Source organism: Nansenia antarctica, assembly GCF_963989245.1.
Source record: "Nansenia antarctica genome assembly, chromosome: 6".
Lineage (NCBI taxonomy): Eukaryota > Metazoa > Chordata > Actinopteri > Argentiniformes > Microstomatidae > Nansenia > Nansenia antarctica.
Window position 1 is genome coordinate 21,776,564 of NC_137676.1, and position 21,400 is coordinate 21,797,963.

At 44.8% G+C, this 21,400-nt stretch overlaps 1 protein-coding gene across 1 annotated transcript in view; it reads right to left on the bottom strand.

The window, feature by feature from the left end:
• Positions 1-6,822: 6,822 nt before the first annotated feature.
• Positions 6,823-21,400, bottom strand: part of moxd1 (monooxygenase, DBH-like 1) — a gene marked incomplete at both ends in the record, with an annotated part of 30,248 nt that continues 15,670 nt past the window's right edge. The window contains 5 exons of the mRNA XM_080534302.1: positions 6,823-6,975; positions 10,857-11,025; positions 11,305-11,447; positions 19,539-19,598; positions 20,135-20,326. Of these exons, the coding sequence (XP_080390428.1) occupies positions 6,823-6,975; positions 10,857-11,025; positions 11,305-11,447; positions 19,539-19,598; positions 20,135-20,326 (717 nt within the window). The remainder of the gene's footprint in view (positions 6,976-10,856; positions 11,026-11,304; positions 11,448-19,538; positions 19,599-20,134; positions 20,327-21,400) is intronic.

The window sequence follows — 21,400 nt, forward strand, 5'->3', positions numbered from 1 at the left end:
TGTACCTGCTGCCTCCAAGTCTTTCTGGAGCTCTTTCCTAGTGGTCCTTGGCTCTTTGGCTACTCTTCTAAGTATCTTTCTGACTCCCTGATCAGAAATCTTGCGAGGAGCTCCTGTGCATGGCCGGTTGATGGTGGAGTGATGTTGCTTCCAATTATGGATAATGCCCCCAATGGTGCTTACTGGAAGATTCAGAAGTTGTGAAATACGTCTGTAGCCAATTCCATTTTCATGTTTTGCAACAATCTGGTTGTGAAGGTCTTGAGACAGCTCTTTGCTTTTACCCATCATTAGATGTTTGTGTGGCACCTTGGTAACAAAAGAAAAAACTTTTATAGCCCATCAATATATTCTAACCCAGCTGACATTAATTAGCACAGATTGGAGGTAGAGTTGCCTCCTAATTAGTTATGGTTTTCAGCTGGTTCCTTGCCTTTCCTTGCTGTGGTGTACTGCTTTTTCTTAATGTGTTCAATACTTCCTGTTTCATTCTCTCTCTCTCTCTCTCTCTCTCTCTCTCTCTCTCTCTCTCTCTCTCTCTCTCTCTCTCTCTCTCTCTCTCTCTCTCTCTACATTAACTGGAAAACATGTTGATGTGTTTAATACTTATTTCCCCCACTGTATGTGACAGTCTGATAATTTTGGTCCGAATGTCGGCAACCAATTAAAATGTTCGGACTTTTCTTTCGAAACACGGAACTACGTTTCAACGTTGTTGAGAATCACAACAACGTTGTCGCTAGTCAAGCCAAGATACTGCAACGAAATGGATTTGGTGAGTAATCCCCACTGCTACAGAATAACATATAACAGTACTTTACATTGTTAGCTCACAAAACAAGCTGTGTTAGTTAACTAGCGATGTGTCATTGATTTTCAATAACGCGGAAATGTATTCACATTTTTCGAAAGAAGTCCGATCATTATATCGGATCCCGACATGAGGACCAAAGCATTACAATGTATCACATAGTGTTTATGCCAGCAGCCAACCCTGGTACTCAACTACAAAGAGGACTAGTCTTGATGGTACTGAACTACAAATAAAATAAATATTTAAATAAAACATGGTTTAAAGACACTGCCAAATACCCCATGATATCTTACAAAGCACATACCTGTGTCTTCCATCCACACCTCCATAGGGCTCCTGTATGGTCAGTGTTCTGGTGTAATATCCATTGACATCCATGTAGGCTCTAAACAATCCACACGCCCAACACCTTCTCTCTCTCTCTCTCAATTTAGTCCAACATCTCCTCTCTTCTCTCCATCCAGCCTAAGACCTCCACACAACCCCTTTCTTCCCTCCATCCAGTCCCTTTCTCTTCTCTCCCTCCACCTGCCATTTCCACCTTCGTCTGGAGTGTTTGGAAGCCTGATTTGGTGGCTAATGTCATTGAGCGGCGTCTCTCACTTGGAGTAATCGCTGTAAGTCGGCCGGGCTGTGCCATCGGCACCGTGGGCGGTAGCCCGGTGTTCCTGGTCGTACCAGGGAGGCTCAGGCGGTGACAGCCTCACATAAACCCCCCTGAGCCTCTCTCAGCCCTGCTAACTCCCCCAACTACCCCACCATGGCACAACAGCTCTCAGACAGAGACACAGTACACATAGGAGACCTCTCAGACACACACACAGTACACATTGTAGACCTCAGACACACACACTGTACACATTGTAGACCTCTCAGACACACACACAGTACACATTGTAGACTGCAGACACACACATAGTACTCCCCCACAATGCAACACTTCAAATGAATGTTTAGTAAATAAACATTTATTATTCATACAGAATATAAACGTGTACATATTCAGTCTGTATAAAACCATGTTTCAAACATGACAACATCAGAAAAGACAACTTCTCTCCACCGACACAGAACTAATGCTGTTTATCCCAAAGACACTCTCAGAGTGTAACTATAGAGGTTATACAATGGCAAGGCAAGGCAAGGCAAGGCAAGGCAAGTTTATTTGTATAGCACATTTCATACAGCAGGGGAAATTCTAAGTGCTTTACATACAGCACAAAAAAATACAACAAGAGGTAAATAAAACCCCTCAAAAAAAGTTCGGAAACGCTTTTGTTGTTGATTATTCCTCCCCTTTAATAATACCAATTGGTATTGTATTGTATATCGTTGGAAAGCCTGATTAGTCACCTTTACAACGAGGTACAACTTGTAAGGATCATGCATTCGTGGAATGAGCAACACAGCTAAACGTGTGGGTAGCGGCCCAAAAAAAATCCCCTATATTCTTCTGTTGTTATTCACTCTCGTTTTGAGTTGCTTGGTGGATTGGATGATTGCACTCTCCCACAGTAATAAAGAAAAAACAACACATATTGGCCATTTTTACACTTTATTAATTTTACATTGTGAGGGACCTCAGTAGTGTGTGGAAGATCCATACGCAGTCACAACAGCTTGGCACCTCCTCCTCATGCTGGTCACCAGCCTGGTCACACACTGCTGTGGGACGGCATCCCATTCCTCAACTAGGATTTGCCGCAAGTCAGCCAACATGGTTGCGTTGGTCACTCTGGCACGTACAGCACGCCCAAGCTGATCCCACAAGTGTTCAATTGGGTTGAGGTCTGGATTCACGGCAGGCCATTCCACCCTCTCCACTCCCAAATACTGGAGGTGCTCTGTGATGATCCTGGCTCTGTGGGGGCGAGCGTTGTCATCATGGAGGATGGAGTTAGGTCCCAGATTCTGGAGATATGGGATCGCCACCGGGCCCAGAATATCATTCCTGTCAATTAGGTGCCATTCAGGTGCCAGTCACACACCTGTGACTGACATACACCTGCCAGCACTTGAAGCTCAAAACGAGAGTGAATACCAACAGAAGAATATTGCAGGGGATTTTGGCAAATCTTTTTGGGCCGCTACCCACACGTTTAGCTGTGTTACTCATTCCATGAATGTATGATCCTTACAAGTTGTACCTCATTGTAAAGGTGACCAATCAGGCTTTCCAACGATATAAAATACAATACCAATTGGTATTATTAAAGGGGAGGAATAATCAACAACGGGGTTTAGATAAAACATTTTATAAGATAATAGTTAATGGATAAAAATACATAGATAAGTGTTACTGTTTAATCATAACTTCTGCAAAACATTAAGGTTTTTAGCTTAGTTTTAAATATTTGTAGGGTTTGGGCCTGTTTGATTTCTTCAGGGAGTTTGTTCCAGGAGCATGCGGCAGAGTGACTGAATGCTGCTTTACCGTGTTTTGTTTTCACTCTTGGAATGATTAGCAGATTAGTCTCAGCTGACCTTAGGGGCCTTGCTGGAATATAGGGTGAGAGAAGATCTGATATGTATTTTGGTCCAAGACCATTTTAAGACTGTATGCAATTAGGAGTATTTTTTAATAAAATTCTCTAAGAGACTGGTAGCCAGTGTAGAGATCTCAGGATTGGTGTAATGTGTTCAAACGTCTTTGTTTTTGCTAGGACCCTAGCAACGGTGTTTTGGATGAGCTGCAATTTATGAACAGTTCCTTTAGATAGGCCTGTTAGTAGACCATTACAATAATCAAGTCTACTCAAAACAAATGCATGGATGAGTTTTTCAAAATCACTAACGCTAAGATCCTGTAGTACCAAAACTGAGATCTTTCCGTAATCGGTATTTACACAAATGTCATTAAGGGCCGTTTCAGTGCTATGTAGGGGGTAAAAGCCTGATTGAAAGTAATCAAAGATAATTTAGGGTCAAATAATTGCTACGTCTGCAGGTGCCTCTAACCTCTGGTCTGAGTTCCTGGACTTTTTTCAGAGTAAAGTGGACTCTATCCATCAGCAGCTCCAGGCACCAGCACCTGACCCTCCCCCCCACACTCATTTCAGCCTCAGGGTGCTGCCCCCCCCCCCCCCCCCCTCAGCAACATGCCTCCCCCCTGCAGTCTCTCCTCCTTCTGCCTGGTGGATGCCCCTCATGTTGCTAAGTTGGCCTCTAAGGCCAAGGCCTCCACCTGCTCCCTGGACCCCCTGCCAACTGCACTAGTCAAGGCCTGCCAACCCACCCTCTGCCCCCTTATGGTTGATATCATCAACACCTCACTGCAATCCGGTACAGTTGCCTCCAGCTTCAAAACTGCCTCAGTAACTCCCATTCTCAAAAAACCCGGACTGGACCCCAATGATCTTAACAACCACAACTCCACCAGCACATGTCCAACCATGAGCTCTTTGAGATCCTTCAGTCCGGCTTCAGAACACGTCACAGCACAGAGACCGCCCTCATCAAGGTCACCAACGACCTCATCATTGCTGCCGACGCCTGCCGCATCAGCCTACTCATCCTCCTTGACCTTTAGGCAGCCTTTCGACACCATCTCCCACTCAATCCTCCTCAACCGCCTATCTGACCATCTAGGCCTCACCGGTACGGTCCTTTCCTGGTTTCAGTCATATCTCACCAACCGGAAAGTTTGTCACCATCAATGGTTCCAGCTCCCCCTCGGTCCCAGTCATCCATGGTGTTCCTCAGGGCTCTGTGCTCGGTCCACTCCTCTTCACTATCTATATGCTCCCACTCGGTCAGATAATCCGCCGCCATGGACTCAACTTTCACTGCTACGCTGATGATACTCAGCTGTATCTCAACACCTCACCATCCACACCGCTCCCCTTCAGTCACTCATCAACTGCCTTAAAGAAATAAAAAAACTGGATGACTACTAAACCTACTCAAACTCAACGGCAAGAAAACAGAGCTCATGGTTGTGGCACCCTCGGCACTGCTCGAGAAGGTTGGAGATCTCGTCCTTCAGGTGGATGGTTGCTCCATCTCCCCATCCTCTGAAGTCTGCAACCTGGGTGTCATTCTGGATTCCACTCTCTCATTCCAATCACATATCAAATCCATCACTAAATCCACCTTCTTCCACCTCAAGAACATCTCCAGACTCCGGCCATCTCTGTCAGCCTCCGTCACAGTGACACTCATCCATGCCTTCATTTTCTCCTGCCTGAACTATTGTAATGGAGTCCTGTCCGGGTTACCAGACAGCCCTGGACAGGCTCCAGTACGTGCATAACTCCGTTGCCAGGGTTCTCACCCGCACCAAGCCCTGGCAGCACATCACCCCCATCCTCGCCCGTCTGCACTGGCTCACATTCAAACTCCTCCTGCTCACCTACAAATCCCTCCACGGCCCCCCAGTACCTCTCCCATCTCCTCCACCACTACACCATCACCACTAAACTACAAGTTGTTCCTGGGCAGCTATTATTAATTATTTTTCCTATACAGGAAAGGTTTGATATGGGTCTGTAGTTGTTCAGTACAAATGGGTCTAGGCCGTTCTTTTTTAGTAAAGACTCGATAACTGTAGTTTTCAGGGTTTCAGGGAAAAGTGTTAATTAGTTGTATTAGTTCGCTTGCCACGCAGCTAAATATGTTTTTTAAAAAGCAGGACATCAAGGGCACAAGTGGATGGTTTAAGACATGACATGATTTTATCTAGAGTCTTGTAGTCAATGGTGTTAAATTGTGACATTGTTGTTATGTCAGCCCTATTTGGGGTTGTTAATGGAGACATGTTTTTCATGCCAGACACAGAGGAGCTAATGACTTGTTTAATGGCTTATATTGTATTGTTAAAAAAAGATGCAAACTTAGGGGATTTGTTAGTCTGCCAACAGTATTGAAAAAAATGTGGGGGCGGCTGTGGCTCAGGACTTAGAGCCGCCGTCTAATGATCGCAAGGTTGGCAGATTGGCGGTTTGAGCCCCGGCTGGCCTTGCAGTCCATGAAAAGGATGTGGAGTTATTGATATTATTGTTTATGATCTTAGAGAAAATGTATTGTCTGGCGCTTCTTATTTCGAAGTTATATTTTTGAAGATTCTCTTTATAGATATCATAATGGACTTGAAGGTTTGTTTTTCTCTTTCTATCTGCGCTCTGCTTTACGACATTCTCTTTTTTGGGTCTTTACGGTTGGGGCAGTTCTCCAGGGAGCTTTTTGCTTACCAGAGATGCATTTTGACCTAATGGGTGCAATACCATCAATGGTTTTTGTGATTTTTAAGTTGAAATCATGTAGGAGGTCATTTACTGAGGTTGGAATAGAAGTTTTGGGGGGGGGGCTAGGGAAAAGGTCTCTATGAACAGTGCATTGGTGTTTCCATTGATATGTCGTTTGGAAATAGTTTTAGACATAGTTTGAATAACAGGGAGGATAGATACGTCAAAGAATATGCAACAATGGTCAGATAGGGCAATGTCAGTTACAATAACATTTGAAATATCTAGGCCTTTGGTGATGCTAAGGTCCACTGTGTGTTTCACAGTGAGTTTCACATGTTGTTGAAGTTCAAAAAGGTCAGGACAGAGAGTTCTTTGGCTCTGTTGTCCTCTGAGTTATCTACATGAATATTGAAATTAGCAATGATTAAACCGTTAAATTCAGTAGTTATGATGGAGAGAAGCTCTGTAAGTTCATGGAAAAAGATAGTATATTGGGTGTTGGGGTGGTCGGTATAAAATTCGAAAGAAAATTCGAGTGGAACATTTAAAAGCAAATGATAAAAGTTATCAGAACAATGCCTTTTTGCAGTTAAAACTGTCTCTGAAAAAGGAGGCGATTCCACCTCCTTCTTATGGGATCTAACAACATCTAAGGTTCTAAAATTTGGGGGGGGGCTGACTCAATAAGAATTGGTGCCTTGTTATCTTTGTCTAGCCAAGTTTCAATGAAGGACAGATGATGCATGGCTAGAAGCTAGGGTTCTACGGTTAGAGACTGAAGCAGAGGCCGGTTGTCATGGTAGCATGGCGGCAGGGTGATTGTCACGGTAGCATGGCTAGGTGGACTAAGGATGAGAGCCACAGGGTGGACAGCAGGACTACTCCGCCGTGTGGCTGGGAGGCGGACCTGCACACCTTGCTGGGAGGAGCAACTTCAGACTTGACCACTGGCGGTGCCACAATCGTCCCCTGGACCTGGGGGAAAAGGAAACAGAGGGAATTATGGGGTAATACATCTACAGTGCATTCGTAAAGTATTCAGACCCCTTAACTTTTTCCATTTTGTTGTGTTATAGACTCATTTTAATATGGATTAAATTAAAAGAATTTGCCATAAATTCACACACAATACCCAAGAATGACAACAAGTGAAAAAGTGTGTAATTGATTTATATGCAAATCAGAGACCCTATAAAAACAAAGATATTGATTCCAAAATTACATTAACTATTGTTCTTGCAAATTATTTTAATTTACCGTATTTTCCGGACTATAAGTCACACTTTTTTTTCATAGTTTGGCTGGTCCTGTGACTTATAGTCAGGTGCGACTTATATATCAAAATATATATCATTTCATACTGACTGACATGAACCAAGGAGTAAACATTACCGTCTACAGCTGCGAGAGGGGGCTCTGGGCTTGTGACAAAAAAAAGTTTGCCTATCATCCATCCTCACTATGGCTTTTGCCACTTGATTGTACAGGTAAGCCAGTCTGAGATCTGATCTTTTCACCTAACACCTAACACACATACACCCTAACACACGGTTCACCACGCATGCGCAGTCAACAGCGGCAATTACAAAATACAAAATACCGGCGAGACTAATTACCTACTTAGCCTTCCAATTTCTACTATTTACTATATAATACTAAAGAAAGGGTATACAAATGAGTGGGGAAGCTGGACCAAGTAAGAAACCAATAACGTACAACTTCCATCCAGAATGGGAGGAGGACTTTTTTTACACGATGTGATCTTGGAAATGCGTCTGTCTGATCTGCAAATCTACGATGGCTATTTCGAAGGGAAATGTGGCAAAAGAGCGAAAACGTATAATTTTCAGGGTAAGGCTGCAACGATAGCTTCTTATCGCGTCAGTCACGTTCTTGTTAAACACAAGAAGTCATTCAAAGACGGCGAAATTGTGAAAAAAGCGTTTCTCGAGGCTGCAGATTGCCTTTTCGATGACAGATCCACAGTGGCTGATGACATCTTGCAAGCCTGCCTACACCTTGCAACCAGCTCCTACAGCCCTGACTACTAGAAACTAGCTGCCTCCTCCCAGTGCCAGGTCTCCCACTAAGGTAGAGAAATGCATTTATTTCCTCCTTTCAAATTAGGGAACTACCTGTTTTGTATCTGGTTTACTTTTCTGTTTGTTGGATCAGTAGTTGGCTATGGTACTGCAGACTGGCTGTCTGTGTGTGAGTGAGAGAAAGTGAGTGTGTGTGTGTGTGTGTGTGTGTGTGTGTGTGTGTGTGTGTGTGTGAGGGAGAGAGAAGAGGGGAAGAGAGAGAGAGGGGGGGAGAGAGAGGGAGGGTTTGTGCTATGGCTCCCTATGCAGACTGGCAAATGTGTGTGTGTGTGTGTGTGTGTGTGTGTGTGTGTGTGTGTGTGTGTGTGTGTGTGTGAGCGAGAATAGCAAAGAGGGAGGGTTTGTGATGGTCTTCTCCTGTGTGGCTGTGTGACAGAGAGAGAGAAAGTGTATTGTGAGTTTACTATGCAGGCTGGGTGTGTGTGTGTGTGTGTGTGTGTGTGTGTGTGTGTTTGTAGTATGTGCGTGTACGTTTGCGATGTTGAAACTAGACTGGTAGATCTTGGCAGACTGACTACATGAAAAGTAGATCTTGGTTCAAAAAAGTGTGGGCACCCCTGGTGTAGCTGAATAACTGTTAATGTGTTACGTTAACATACCGGACACCACGGGCGTCAGCAGCTTTTTGAATGTGGGGGGGACACTTATTTTTCGGGGGGTCTGGGGGTCCCCCCCCCGACATTTTTTAAATAGTAGATTCAATTTCCTGCATTCTGGTGCGTTTTACACCCAAAATAATCTCCCTCTTTCTTTGTTTTTCCTTGGAGCTGGCATGGTCTGCAATTACTGACTACTATTATGTTTTGGTTTAACTCACAGAGGCCTGACACTGACACGTGGCACTTTTTAGGTACTTTATTAAATATGAAGATTCAAAAAGAATCAAAGAGTGAATTAGAAAAGAATGAGGTAACTTTGAGTCAACAAATTGAATAAAAAGTTATGAGGAAACATAAAATATGTACCTAGGCTACTCAGAGCCTATTACAATCAAACTTAGCCCTCTTCAGTGCATTGCAGAACATACAACTATAACAAAACAAAACAAATCAAAGAGTGAATTAGAGCTGTCTCCACTGCCCCTGCCTGCTGCCCCTGCCTCTGACTCACTCTCACTCTCAACCACCTATATCAGGAGAAATGGGGATGCATTGAGCACTTGTTCATATTGTTTTTCTCTAATAGAACATTTGACATAGAAATACAATCATCAATACAAAAAATACAATCACAAGCATTTTAGAAATAGAAAAATAAATGGAACAGGTGTTTTCTTCTTATTTTTTAACCCTAGCTCAAGCAATCAGATGCAAAATTGATTCTTTGGGTGGGTGCAATGGCCAAATTAAATAGTGCAAATGCTCAGGGCAATGAACACGGGCAGAAGATGCAATAATGACAGGACAGGTAAGCACTGTGAGGTGTTTGTCGCCATTCTGTGCTTTTGATGACATTTCGCCTGTGTCTGTTCTGCATTTAAACATGTCTAACCGCACTAGTAATGCCTAACAAAACTGCTAGTGCCATATAGCTGATCTAGCTCGTATTTGGTTGCTAGTAGGCTATGCTAATTCTATTGCTAATACAGAGAATGTCTCATAAGGTGCTAACATTCTTATCAGAAAAGCTGGCTGTGTTTGACCTTGGGAGAACGCAATGTTGCTGTTTGGCCACTCACGGGAAAACTTGGATGACTTTGACTTACTTTTCTCTTCTTAGAAAATGTTTTCCTTATATCCATCTTGGTGGATGGTCTAAATATCGTCTTGCCTCAGTCTGAATGTTTTGAATCTGCGTGCGTGTCTGCCGTGTTAAAAACAGAAGTAAAACGCGGAGTGGACTTCTGGATATGGGCAATCCCCTACTCATAAAGTGGAACGGATTTGATTGTGAAGCAATGAAAATAACGCTGACCAGTCATGCAACATATTTTTGATGGCAAATGTGGGGGGGTCCAAACGACCTTGTTTCAAAGGTGGGGGGGACACGTCCCCCCCCAAATATATGGTGGTGACGCCCATGCCGGACACCTATTCAGCCTGTTGTTCTGTGTTCTATTGTGTAGTTGAATAACTTGCCTTTCCAGATTAAATGTCTGTTCTTGGTCTTGGGTTTTGTGAAATACATTTCTAAATAAATGCGACTTATAGCAGTGCGAATATTCATGACGCATTTTTTTGCTGACTTATACTCCGGGGCGACTTATAGTCCGGAAAATACGGTAATCCATTTTAAATTGAGTCTATACCACAACAAAATGTGAGAAAAGTGAAGGGGTCGGAATACTTTCCAAATGCACTGTACAACCTGGAGGAGTGACAAGCCCTCTACCCAAGACCTCTACCCCCCTCTCCTCCTCACCCCACCCAGCCCTCTACCCCCCTCTCCTCCTCACCCCACCCAGCCCTCTACCCCCCTCTCCTCCTCACCCCACCCAGCCCTCTACCCCCCACTCCTCCTCACCCCACCCAGCCCTCTACCCCCCTCTCCTCCTGACCCCACCCAGCCCTCTACCCCCCTCTCCTCCTCACCCCACCCAGCCCTCTACCCCCCTCTCCTCCTGACTCCACCCAGCCGTCTACCCCCCTCTCCTCCTCACCCCACCCAGTCCTCTACCCCCCTCTCCTCCTGACTCCACCCAGCCCTCTACCCCCCTCTCCTCCTCACCCCACCCAGCCCTCTACCCCCCTCTCCTCCTCACCCCACCCAGCCCACTCACCCCCCTCTCCTCCTCACCCCACCCAGCCCACTCACCCCCCACTCCTCCTGCCCCCACTTGGAGCAGCGCACGTTGATGGGCAGCTGCAGAACCTTCTGGTTGAAGTCCTTCCCTCTCTTCTTGGACCATCTGTAGGTATCCATGGCTTGGACAAAGGACAGGTTGCTGTATTTCTTTGGGCTCTTGATCAGAAAGGGCCATGTCCTAGAACAAACATGATTATTGAGTTAGCAACTAAATAAATACATGTTATATTAACTCATATATGCTGTATATACAAATGCTGTAGCAGAAACCGTATCAACTTTTTTTCCGGCAGTATTTTAATTTGAGTAAAAAGTTCAGTTGAACACACACTAACAATGTCCATTGTTTAACTTAATTTGTTATTTCTTAACATACGTTGTGGTATGCACGATGGCAGTAAAAATAAACTATTGCAAGGGACCATGGGACTGGTAGTTCTCCGACAGCAGTACGTACGTGACAGGGAAGAGGATCTCTTTGACTCCGATGAATTCGAGCTGGCCTCTGATATCTGGCAGGCTCTCACACCTGGCCAGGTTCACCCGGGGGTAGTACAGCAGGTAGGACAGACACATCTCATCCCTGGTGCTCAACCCACCCTGAGGAAACAATCACAGAACCTAGAGTCAACAACACAACCTAGAATCAACCACACCACAACCAAGAATCAACAACACAACCTAGAATCAACCACACAACCTAGAATCAACCACACAACCTAGAATGAACCACACAACCTAGAGTCAACAACACAACCTAGAATCAACCACACAACCTAGAATCAACCACACAACCTAGAATCAACCACACAACCTAGAATCAACCACACAACCTAGAATCAACCACACAACCTAGTCAACCTGAGTCAACTACTGAACAATCCAGTCATTCAGGCATCAAGAAAACTTTCTTTACTTGCAGCAAACGTTCTTTACTTACTGCAGACACAATAGTGATGACCTGTGGCATTGTAACAGTGTAACAGCAGACAATGATGTGTTGTTGTTGGGAACATTCTACAGCCATACACATGGATTAGATTGTGTTTTTCTCTTAAGCCCCTTTCACACATACAAGCCTTCCCAGTAGATTCCATGTAATTTCTCATGTCGGCGTATGTCTGAATGGTAGGCTACTGACCAGGGAAATCCGCTCAGGCAATTACCCTGGTCCAGACCATGTATAATTCCATGCAATTTACTGGGTTGCGGTAAGTCTGAATGGGCCCTGATTATTGCCTGGTTAGTCTCCTTTCACAGCTGTCCTGCATCGCGCAACCAGCAGGGCAGAGCGCATAAGAAGTGCCCCAGAATCCGAATATCGCTACTGCTAAATATAATTCCACAACTGGACACTACTTAATTTCCAATCATATTGGAGGCATTTTTAACGAACTCCCAGTGAAGTCAAAACATGAAAATCTGCGCTCACTACCTTTTCCAGTTGAACATAAACTAAACTATTTAAATGCTGCTATTGTTTGTGAAGTTACAAGATCCTTACATCCCACCAGTTTTTTCTAAGGTTTCTAAGTTCTAATGTAGCCTATGGAGACGTTAGTTGATCCCAAAGTCTGTTCAAACCCAGGCAGAGAGACCAGCAGGAAAACACAACTTCGTCTTCTATAAGTACGTTTCCAATCATAGTTAGCTAGATTACTTACTTAGCTAGCTTACTTTTACTTATCAAATGTACATTTAGTGATATAAACGCAGTGCATACACACCGTCTCCTCTCAGCTGTCTTGCATCGTGCATAGCCCGCAGCGCAGAGCGCATATGTCTAATTGAGTCAACTGGTATTAGGCTTATCACCAAGTTCTCCCATACTGTGCTGATGGACTAGTATAGTATGTTTATATCAACGGTAATCAAGTGCTTTAGTTGGCGAGCGCACTTGGTGATGGTAAGCACTCGTAATACGAGATGGCTCGCTGGAACGAGACAGGCGCGCGAGACCGCCACACACATCACATCTGCCATATCATACCTCCGTCCCACATGTATTTATCATCATGTTTTTCTATATACACTGCCTTCCAAATTATTATGCAAATGATATTTTTCTCAGATTTTCCTAAATAGTCGATGCAAATGACAATCAGTATAATTTTCAAGTCATCAACCGTTAGAGTATAATTCAAATTGTATTGAACAAACCTCCCAATGATGACAGTATTTTTTTTAAAAATAAAAAACTCAAAATGCACTGTTCCAAATTATTATGCACAACAGAGTTTCAAAACATTTTATAGGTTGTAAAGAACTAAAAATGGTAATTTGATGAATTTAGGGTTAGGAGGTCATATTAGGAGGTCATATTTACTGAAATCAAAAGCTATTTCAAACAAAAACATCTTAACAGGCCAAGTTACATGTTAACATAGGACCCCTTCTTTGATATCACCTTCACAATTCTTGCATCCATTGAACTTGTGAGTTTTTGGACAGTTTCTGCTTGAATTTCTTTGCAGGATGCCAGAATAGCCTCCCAGAGCTGCTGTTTTGATGTGAACTGCCTCCCACCCTCATATATATTTTGCTTGAGGATGCTCCAAAGGTTCTCAATAGGGTTGAGGTCAGGGGAAGATGGGGGCCACACCATGAGTTTCTCTCCTTTTATGCCTATAGCAGCCAATGACACAGAGGTATTCTTTGCAGCATGACATGGTGCATTGTCATGCATGAAGATGATTTTGCTACGGAAGGCACGGTTCTTCTTTTTGTACCACGGAAGAAAGTGGTCAGTCAGAAACTCTACATACTTTGCCGAGGTCATTTTCACACCTTCAGGGACCTTAAAAGGGCCTACCAGCTCTCTCCCCATGATTCCGGCCCAAAACATGACTCCGCCACCTCCTTGCTGACGTCGCAGCCTTGTTGGGACATGGTGGCCATCCACCAACCATCCACTACTTCATCCATCTGGACCATCCAGGGTTGCACGGCACTCATCAGTAAACAAGACTGTTTGGAAATTAGTCTTCATGTATTTCTGAGCCCACTGTCATGCTGCAAAGAATACCTCTGTGTCATTGGCTGCTATAGGCATAAAAGGAGAGAAACTCATGGTGTGGCCCCCATCTTCCCCTGACCTCAACCCTATTGAGAACCTTTGGAGCATCCTCAAGCAAAATATATATGAGGGTGGGAGGCAGTTCACATCAAAACAGCAGCTCTGGGAGGCTATTCTGGCATCCTGCAAAGAAATTCAAGCAGAAACTGTCCAAAAACTCACAAGTTCAATGGATGCAAGAATTATGAAGGTGATATCAAAGAAGGGGTCCTATGTTAACATGTAACTTGACCTGTTAAGATGTTTTTGTTTGAAATAGCTTTTGATTTCAGTAAATATGACCTCCTAATATGACCTCCTAACCCTAAATTCATCAAATTACCATTTTTAGTTCTTTAATAATTTGGAACAGTGCATTTTGAGTTTTTTTATTTTTTTTAAAAATACTGTCATCATTGGGAGGTTTGTTCAATACAATTTGAATTATACGGTTGATGACTTGAAAATTATACTGATTGTCATTTGCATCGACTATTTAGGAAAATCTGAGAAAAATATCATTTGCATAATAATTTGGAACGCAGTGTAAAACGGAGGTATGATATGGCACCCGGTCAGCACAGCTTGGGATTCCATGGAAATTACAGGGAACTATGTGGGAAAGAGGCTTTAGTTGGCATGTCTGCTCATGAACAGCAGAGATATTATAGAATAAAAGGAGCTCCGCCTTCTAAATGGCAGTCATTACAGCAGTGCTGTTTTTTATGTGTAGAGTAGAAGGCAGGGCTGTTTTGATGAGCAGGAGATAGTGGTTTGATGTGTAGGAGACAGAGCTGTTTTGATGTGTAGGAGACAGAGCTGTTTTGATGTGTAGGAGACAGAGCTGTTTTGATGTTGTAGCAACCCGCTCACCAACGCCCCTAAGCCGGGGGCTGAGTACTATGGACAGCGCCCCGAGCCCCTAGGCAGAGTAATCGACAATTGCTACTATCCGCTCGCGCAGCTGAACCACATCCGTCAATCAACACAGCGGCGAGCGCTCGTTAGGCGGACACAGAACAGCTGTGCCAGCGGAGGAGAAGACAGGATATAGAGACCTGGCAAACCCTCATCAGGGGGAAGCATGGCCAGCACACGGCACCACGCCGGAGGGGTGAGGACCGCTTTGCGGTGACCAATACTATGTGTGAAAGTTTATAATAACGTGTCTCTGTGTGACCAGACCCAGTTGACCTGAGGGGAGAACCCCAGAACCAGAGCTCGAGTGAATAGCCGGAGAGAGGCACAGGAGTGCCCCCCGGGGAGAACCAAGGGTGCGACGGAGCCCCACCCCCTTTCCTGAACGGACGGATCCCCGCTGCCTACCGCCAGCCCCCTCCAGTAGAGAGACCCCTACCTTACCCTCCAGTAGAGAGACCCCTACCTTACCCTCCAGTAGAGGGACCCCTACCTTACCCTCCAGTAGAGGGACCCCTACCTTACCCTCCAGGAGAGAGACCCCTACCTTATCCTCCAGTAGAGGGACCCCTACCTTACCCTCCAGTAGAGAGACCCCTACCTTACCCTCCAGTAGAGAGACCCCTACCTTACCCTCCAGTAGAGGGACCCCTACCTTACCCTCCAGTAGAGAGACCCCTACCTTACCCTCCAGTAGAGAGACCCCTACCTTATCCTCCAGTAGAGGGACCCCTACCTTACCCTCCAGTAGAGGGACCCCTACCTTATCCTCCAGTAGAGAGACCCCTACCTTACCCTCCAGTAGAGAGACCCCTACCTTATCCTCCAGTAGAGACCCCTACCTTACCCTCCAGTAGAGGGACCCCTACCTTACCCTCCAGTAGAGAGACCCCTACCTTACCCTCCAGTAGAGAGACCCCTACCTTACCCTCCAGTAGAGAGACCCCTACCTTATCCTCCAGTAGAGAGACCCCTACCTTACCCTCCAGTAGAGAGACCCCTACCTTACCCTCCAGTAGAGAGACCCCTACCTTACCCTCCAGTAGAGAGACCCCTACCTTACCCTCCAGTAGAGAGACCCCTACCTTACCCTCCAGTAGAGACCCCTACCTTACCCTCCAGTAGAGAGACCCCTACCTTACCCTCCAGTAGAGACCCCTACCTTACCCTCCAGTAGAGAGACCCCTACCTTACCCTCCAGTAGAGAGACCCCTACCTTACCCTCCAGTAGAGAGACCCCTACCTTACCCTCCAGTAGAGACCCCTACTTTATCCTCCAGTAGAGAGACCCCTACCTTACCCTCCAGGAGAGACCCCTACCTTACCCTCCAGTAGAGGGACCCCTACCTTACCCTCCAGTAGAGAGACCCCTACCTTATCCTCCAGTAGAGGGACCCCTACCTTACCCTCCAGGAGAGAGACCCCTACCTTACCCTCCAGTAGAGAGACCCCTACCTTACCCTCCAGTAGAGAGACCCCTACCTTATCCTCCAGTAGAGGGACCCCTACCTTACCCTCCAGTAGAGAGACCCCTACCTTACCCTCCAGTAGAGAGACCCCTACCTTATCCTTTTTTGGCGTTTATACTGAATGAGTTGTCCTTTTGCCCCTGATGAGTGAGACATCGCCCCTTCCCCTTATTCATTGACTTTTGATTCCTGAGTTGACCTTAAAGTGTTGAACATTGACTTTTGTTACAGCTATGTCGTCCTCCTGAGTGGGCGGGGCCCCGACACATCCTAAGATAGGAATACATATGGCGATGCGCCTAAAAGTTACCTCTGTCTCCTCTTCTCTCTAGCTCTGTGTGTGTACTTTTACTCCGGTCAAATGAGCGGGTTCTCACAATGTGTAGGAGACAGTGCTGTTTTGATGTGTAGGAGACAGTGGTTTGATGTGTAGGAGATAGTGCTGTTTTGATGTGTAGGAGACAGAGCTGTTTTGATGTGTAGGAGATAGTGCTGTTTTGATGTGTAGGAGACAGTAGTTTGATGTGTAGGAGACAGTGGTTTGATGTGTAGGAGACAGAGCTGTTTTGATGTGTAGGAGATAGTGCTGTGTTGATGTGTAGGAGACAGAGCTGTTTTGATGTGTAGGAGACAGTGGTTTGATGTGTAGGAGATAGTGCTGTTTTGATGTGTAGGAGACAGTGCTGTTTTGATGAGCAGGCAGCGCTGCCAGAAGCAGCCAGCAGCTCTGAGGGCCAGGGCTGTGTTTGCAGACAGACTGTTCAGCCAAGAACACACAAACTTTAACACATATGTCTGAAAGAGACCCAGGCTCTCAGAAAACACTACTCATTCTTCGAGATGGACTTTAAACTCGGGTTCTATTCCCTCCAAGTACATGTTCTCTATAATTTCACCAGTCTCATCACTCTTAAGGGTGAGACGATTAAATGTTTCCTACTAATATAGTATTGCCAGAGTATTATCACATTGCAGAGCTAAACACAATGCAATACACTGGGAAAGTCGGACCTTACTCGAGACAATGGAAACATGCGCACAGGGCTGTAACCCTGACATGATAATGCAGAATATTTGGCTGTCAAACTTGATCCCACCGTAATAATAAAATAGACTAGTGACTAGTGCTTTCCCCGTCATCCCAGAAACGGAGACAGTGTGAAAAACTGAGAAGGTTAGACGATTTATTTTAAAAAGAGATAATAATAGTTTTTCAGATTTCTTTAGAGACATAGATGTCTCGAATATCAAATAAAACATATTTTTTTATGTTCCAAAAATAGCTAAATAAAGAACTTTATTTACTCGTCTCCTATGGAGCTTCCAATACAAACTTGCTATGCTTGTCCCCAGACAGCTTCAATGTCATTCTTTGGTTATGACGCAAGCACTTTACCAGGGTATAACAAGCAAAGACGCACTGCGCTCCAGACAGTTAATGAGTATTGTCTTGTACTATAAAACTGACATAAAAACACAGAGTCATCACAGAGGAACATGAGCTCATCCCCAGGCTTCATAAGGATGAAAACGGCCATGACTGTAAACTGAACTATAAATAACACAGGACAAGCCACATCTGACAGAGACGCCGGGCTCTGAACTAACAGATCAGTTTCAAAGGCCTCAGGCAAGCAACGAGAATTAAATAATGGATGAAACATAGACCGCACCCAACAAAGCTTCTCTTTAAGCCCCTACTAGCGTGTGTGTGTGTGTGTGTGTGTGTGTGTGTGTGTGTGTGTGTGTGTGTGTGTGTGTGCGTGTGTATGTATACAGTACCAGTCAAAAGTTTGGATACACTTCCCCATTGGGAAAGTGTATCCAAACTTTTGACTGGTACTGTACATATACACACAGTACCAGTCAATGTCTATGCTTCATCTATTCTTTTGTTTGTGTGTGTGTGTGTGTGTGTGTGTGTGTGTGTGTGTGTCAGGGTTTCCGTTAGAAACAATGTGTGCCGGTCAACGTGTCCGGGAAGATTTCAATTTACCGGACAAACGTGAGATATTCCGGTCATCATATTAAAATATAATATAGCTGTTTGTCGCGGTGATTACTGTTGTGTAGCCTATATATGTCGTTTAATGTCTATTTCTCATCCGATACGATTAGATGCGAGCTATATAATAAATATAATATAGGCTTTCATGATTCGCATGCGCGCTATGCCATGTCCAGCGCTGAACGCGCGCCACAATGTCAACGGAGTCGCTGTGGCGGTAAATGCCCTCACTCAAGACACAATCTGGAGCCTTAACTGCTTTCAGTAGCTCAGTCAGTCCCACATACTGATGACATGCGATGCCATTTTTTGCCATGTGAAATGCAACTTGTAGCTGAGAGTGCAGCTTATTGTTAGCCGTTTCATTAGCCTGCTCACAGTGGCCTTTCATAGCGGTTTGCTGTTGCCTCAAACTGACCGCCGATACGTGCTCACTGCACCGACTGTGATCAGTGACACATTCTCATATTCGCTATATGCTATATTATGCTCCTCTCGTGAATCCGTTATTCCTCCCCGATTTTTTGCACGGTGAGCAGAACATTTTTCCTTCCCCATCTAAACGCAGCCAGGGGAAATGTTCTTTCCATTTAACTCTGAACCCTCGAGACGCCTCCATCTCTTTAGAGTCAGACTCATTGTAGCTTGGTTTCATGAAGTCAATGTTAAGCTTACTTTGTCTTGCCATGTTTACCTCTCGCTCGCTATGGTGCGCTTTGAGCTGCAACGTTTGCAGGTTAAAAGCGCTAGCCTATACAAATACAAGTTATTATTATGGTGGCCCGCTGCGCAGGGTTGCCAGATGGGCCGGGTTATCGCCGAATGGGCTACTGGGTTTAGCGGTAATAGACTGGTTAGGCTGTATTGTCAATCCCATCTGGCAACCCTGCCGCCGCCTACACATTAGGAGTCATCATCATGCCGGCGTCAAATCATATCATAATAAAAGAAATATATAGCCTATATATTCGTCTTTTTTAATATAGAAGGAATCAGAATGTGAACTTTAGTTAATTGTATTCAAATTGTGCTTAGAGGGAATTATTTTCACCGGACATTATGACCGAAGAGGTTTAAATTTGTCGGACTTCAACAAATTTTACCGGACAAAGACCGGTAATTACCGGTTAACGGAAACCCTGGTGTGTGTGTGTGTGTGTGTGTGTGTGTGTGTGTGTGTGTGTGTGTGTTTGTGTGTGTGTGTGTGTGTGTGTGTGTGTATGTGTGGGATCCACTCTCACCCAGGTCATATTTCTTCTGCCTTTTGTGCTGTACTTGCATTCTGTGATTAGGTTGTCTCCCTGTAAAGAAAGAAAGCATAGACCAGTCACAACTCCTCTCCTCTCCAAGATTGTAAATAAAGAATCCAGTCACAAAGACAGGAGTCAAGCTCGATGGCAGAAACTGTCTTCACCTCTACTTCAATCCCTTTGTGGGTGGATTCAAGTAAGATATAGTACTGTATAATCATTACTTTTCTTCAAAGAGGTTCTGAAACCTGCTTGGACATGCAGGTGAAACTAAAGCAATAGCTTTGCTACCATCTATTACTTGGCTCCCCACCTAACCACAGTAATATAAACAGTCGTAAAGGGATTCAAGCTTTGTCACTGCACAGAGTACAATGGAATGTATTTATGCTCTAGGCAAGGGGGTCAGAGCCATTGAAGGCGACCCTGGAGCAATTAGGGGTTCAGTGCCTCGCTCAAGGACACTTCGACACGTGGCCAGCCGGGATTCGAACCGCTTCGAGTTGCCGACCTTGCAATCATTAGACGCCGGCTCTACCGGCTGAGCCACCGCCGCCCCGTAAAGGGCGAAGGTGTGGAGCACTTACTGGTAGCAGTCTTCTCTCTTCCTTCAACAGCTGGAATTCCTGGAAGTTGAAGTCAAACTCCTCGTCATGTGACAGGGGCTGCAGTTCCTGATGGGCCCTGAAGTGTCGTGTTCTGATGGCGCGGCCGGCGAGATGGGCATGCATCAGAACCGCAAACACCCTCACTCCCTGTGGCATCTGGTCCCCTAGAGACTGACACAAGGCTGTTATAACCTGTCCTTATGACACAAGGCTGTTATAACCTGCACTTATGACATAAGGCTGTTATAACCTGTCCTTATGACACAATACTGTTATAACCTGTCCTTATGACACAAGGCTGTTATAACCTGTCCTTAGTACAGACATAATACTGTTATTATCTGTCTTTATGACACAAGGCTGTTACAACCTGTCTTTAGTACAGACATAAGGCTGTTATAACCTGTCCTTATGACACAAGGCTGTTATAACCTGTCCTTATGACACAATACTGTTATAACCTGTCCTTATGACACAAGGCTGTTATAACCTGTCCTTATGACACAATATTGTTATATTCTGCCCTTATGACACAATAATGTTATAACCTGTCCTTATGACACAATACTGTTATAACCTGCCCTTATAAAACAATAATGTTATAACCTGTCCTTATGAAACAAGGCTATTATAACCTGTCTCTATGACACAAGGCTGTTATAACCTGTCCTTATGACACAAGGCTATTATAACCTGTCCTTATGACACAAGGCTGTTATAACCTGTCCTTGTGACACAAGGCTGTTTTAACCTGCCCTTATGACACAAGGCTGTTATAACCTGTCCTTAGTACAGACACAATACTGTTATCACATGTCCTTATGACACAATACTGTTATAACCTGGGGTAGTGGTGGTCTAGTGGATAGTGAGTTGGACTTGGATCGGAAGGTTGTGAGTTCAAATCCCGCCTGAAGCCACACCACTACTAGTGTGCCCTTGGGTAAGGCACTTAGCCCTCAGTTACTCCAGGGGGAATGTCCCTGTAATTCGTAATTGTAAGTCGCTTTGGATAAAAGCGTCTGCTAAAATGACAAAAAATAACCTGTCCTTATGACACAAGGCTGTTATAACCTGCCCTTAGTACAGACATAAGGCTGTTATAACCTGTCCTCATGACACAAGGCTGTTATAACCTGTCCTTATGACACAAGGTTGTTATAACCTGTCCTTATGACACAAGGCTGTTATAACCTGCCCTTATGACACAAGGCTGTTATAACCTGTCCTTAGTACTGACACAAG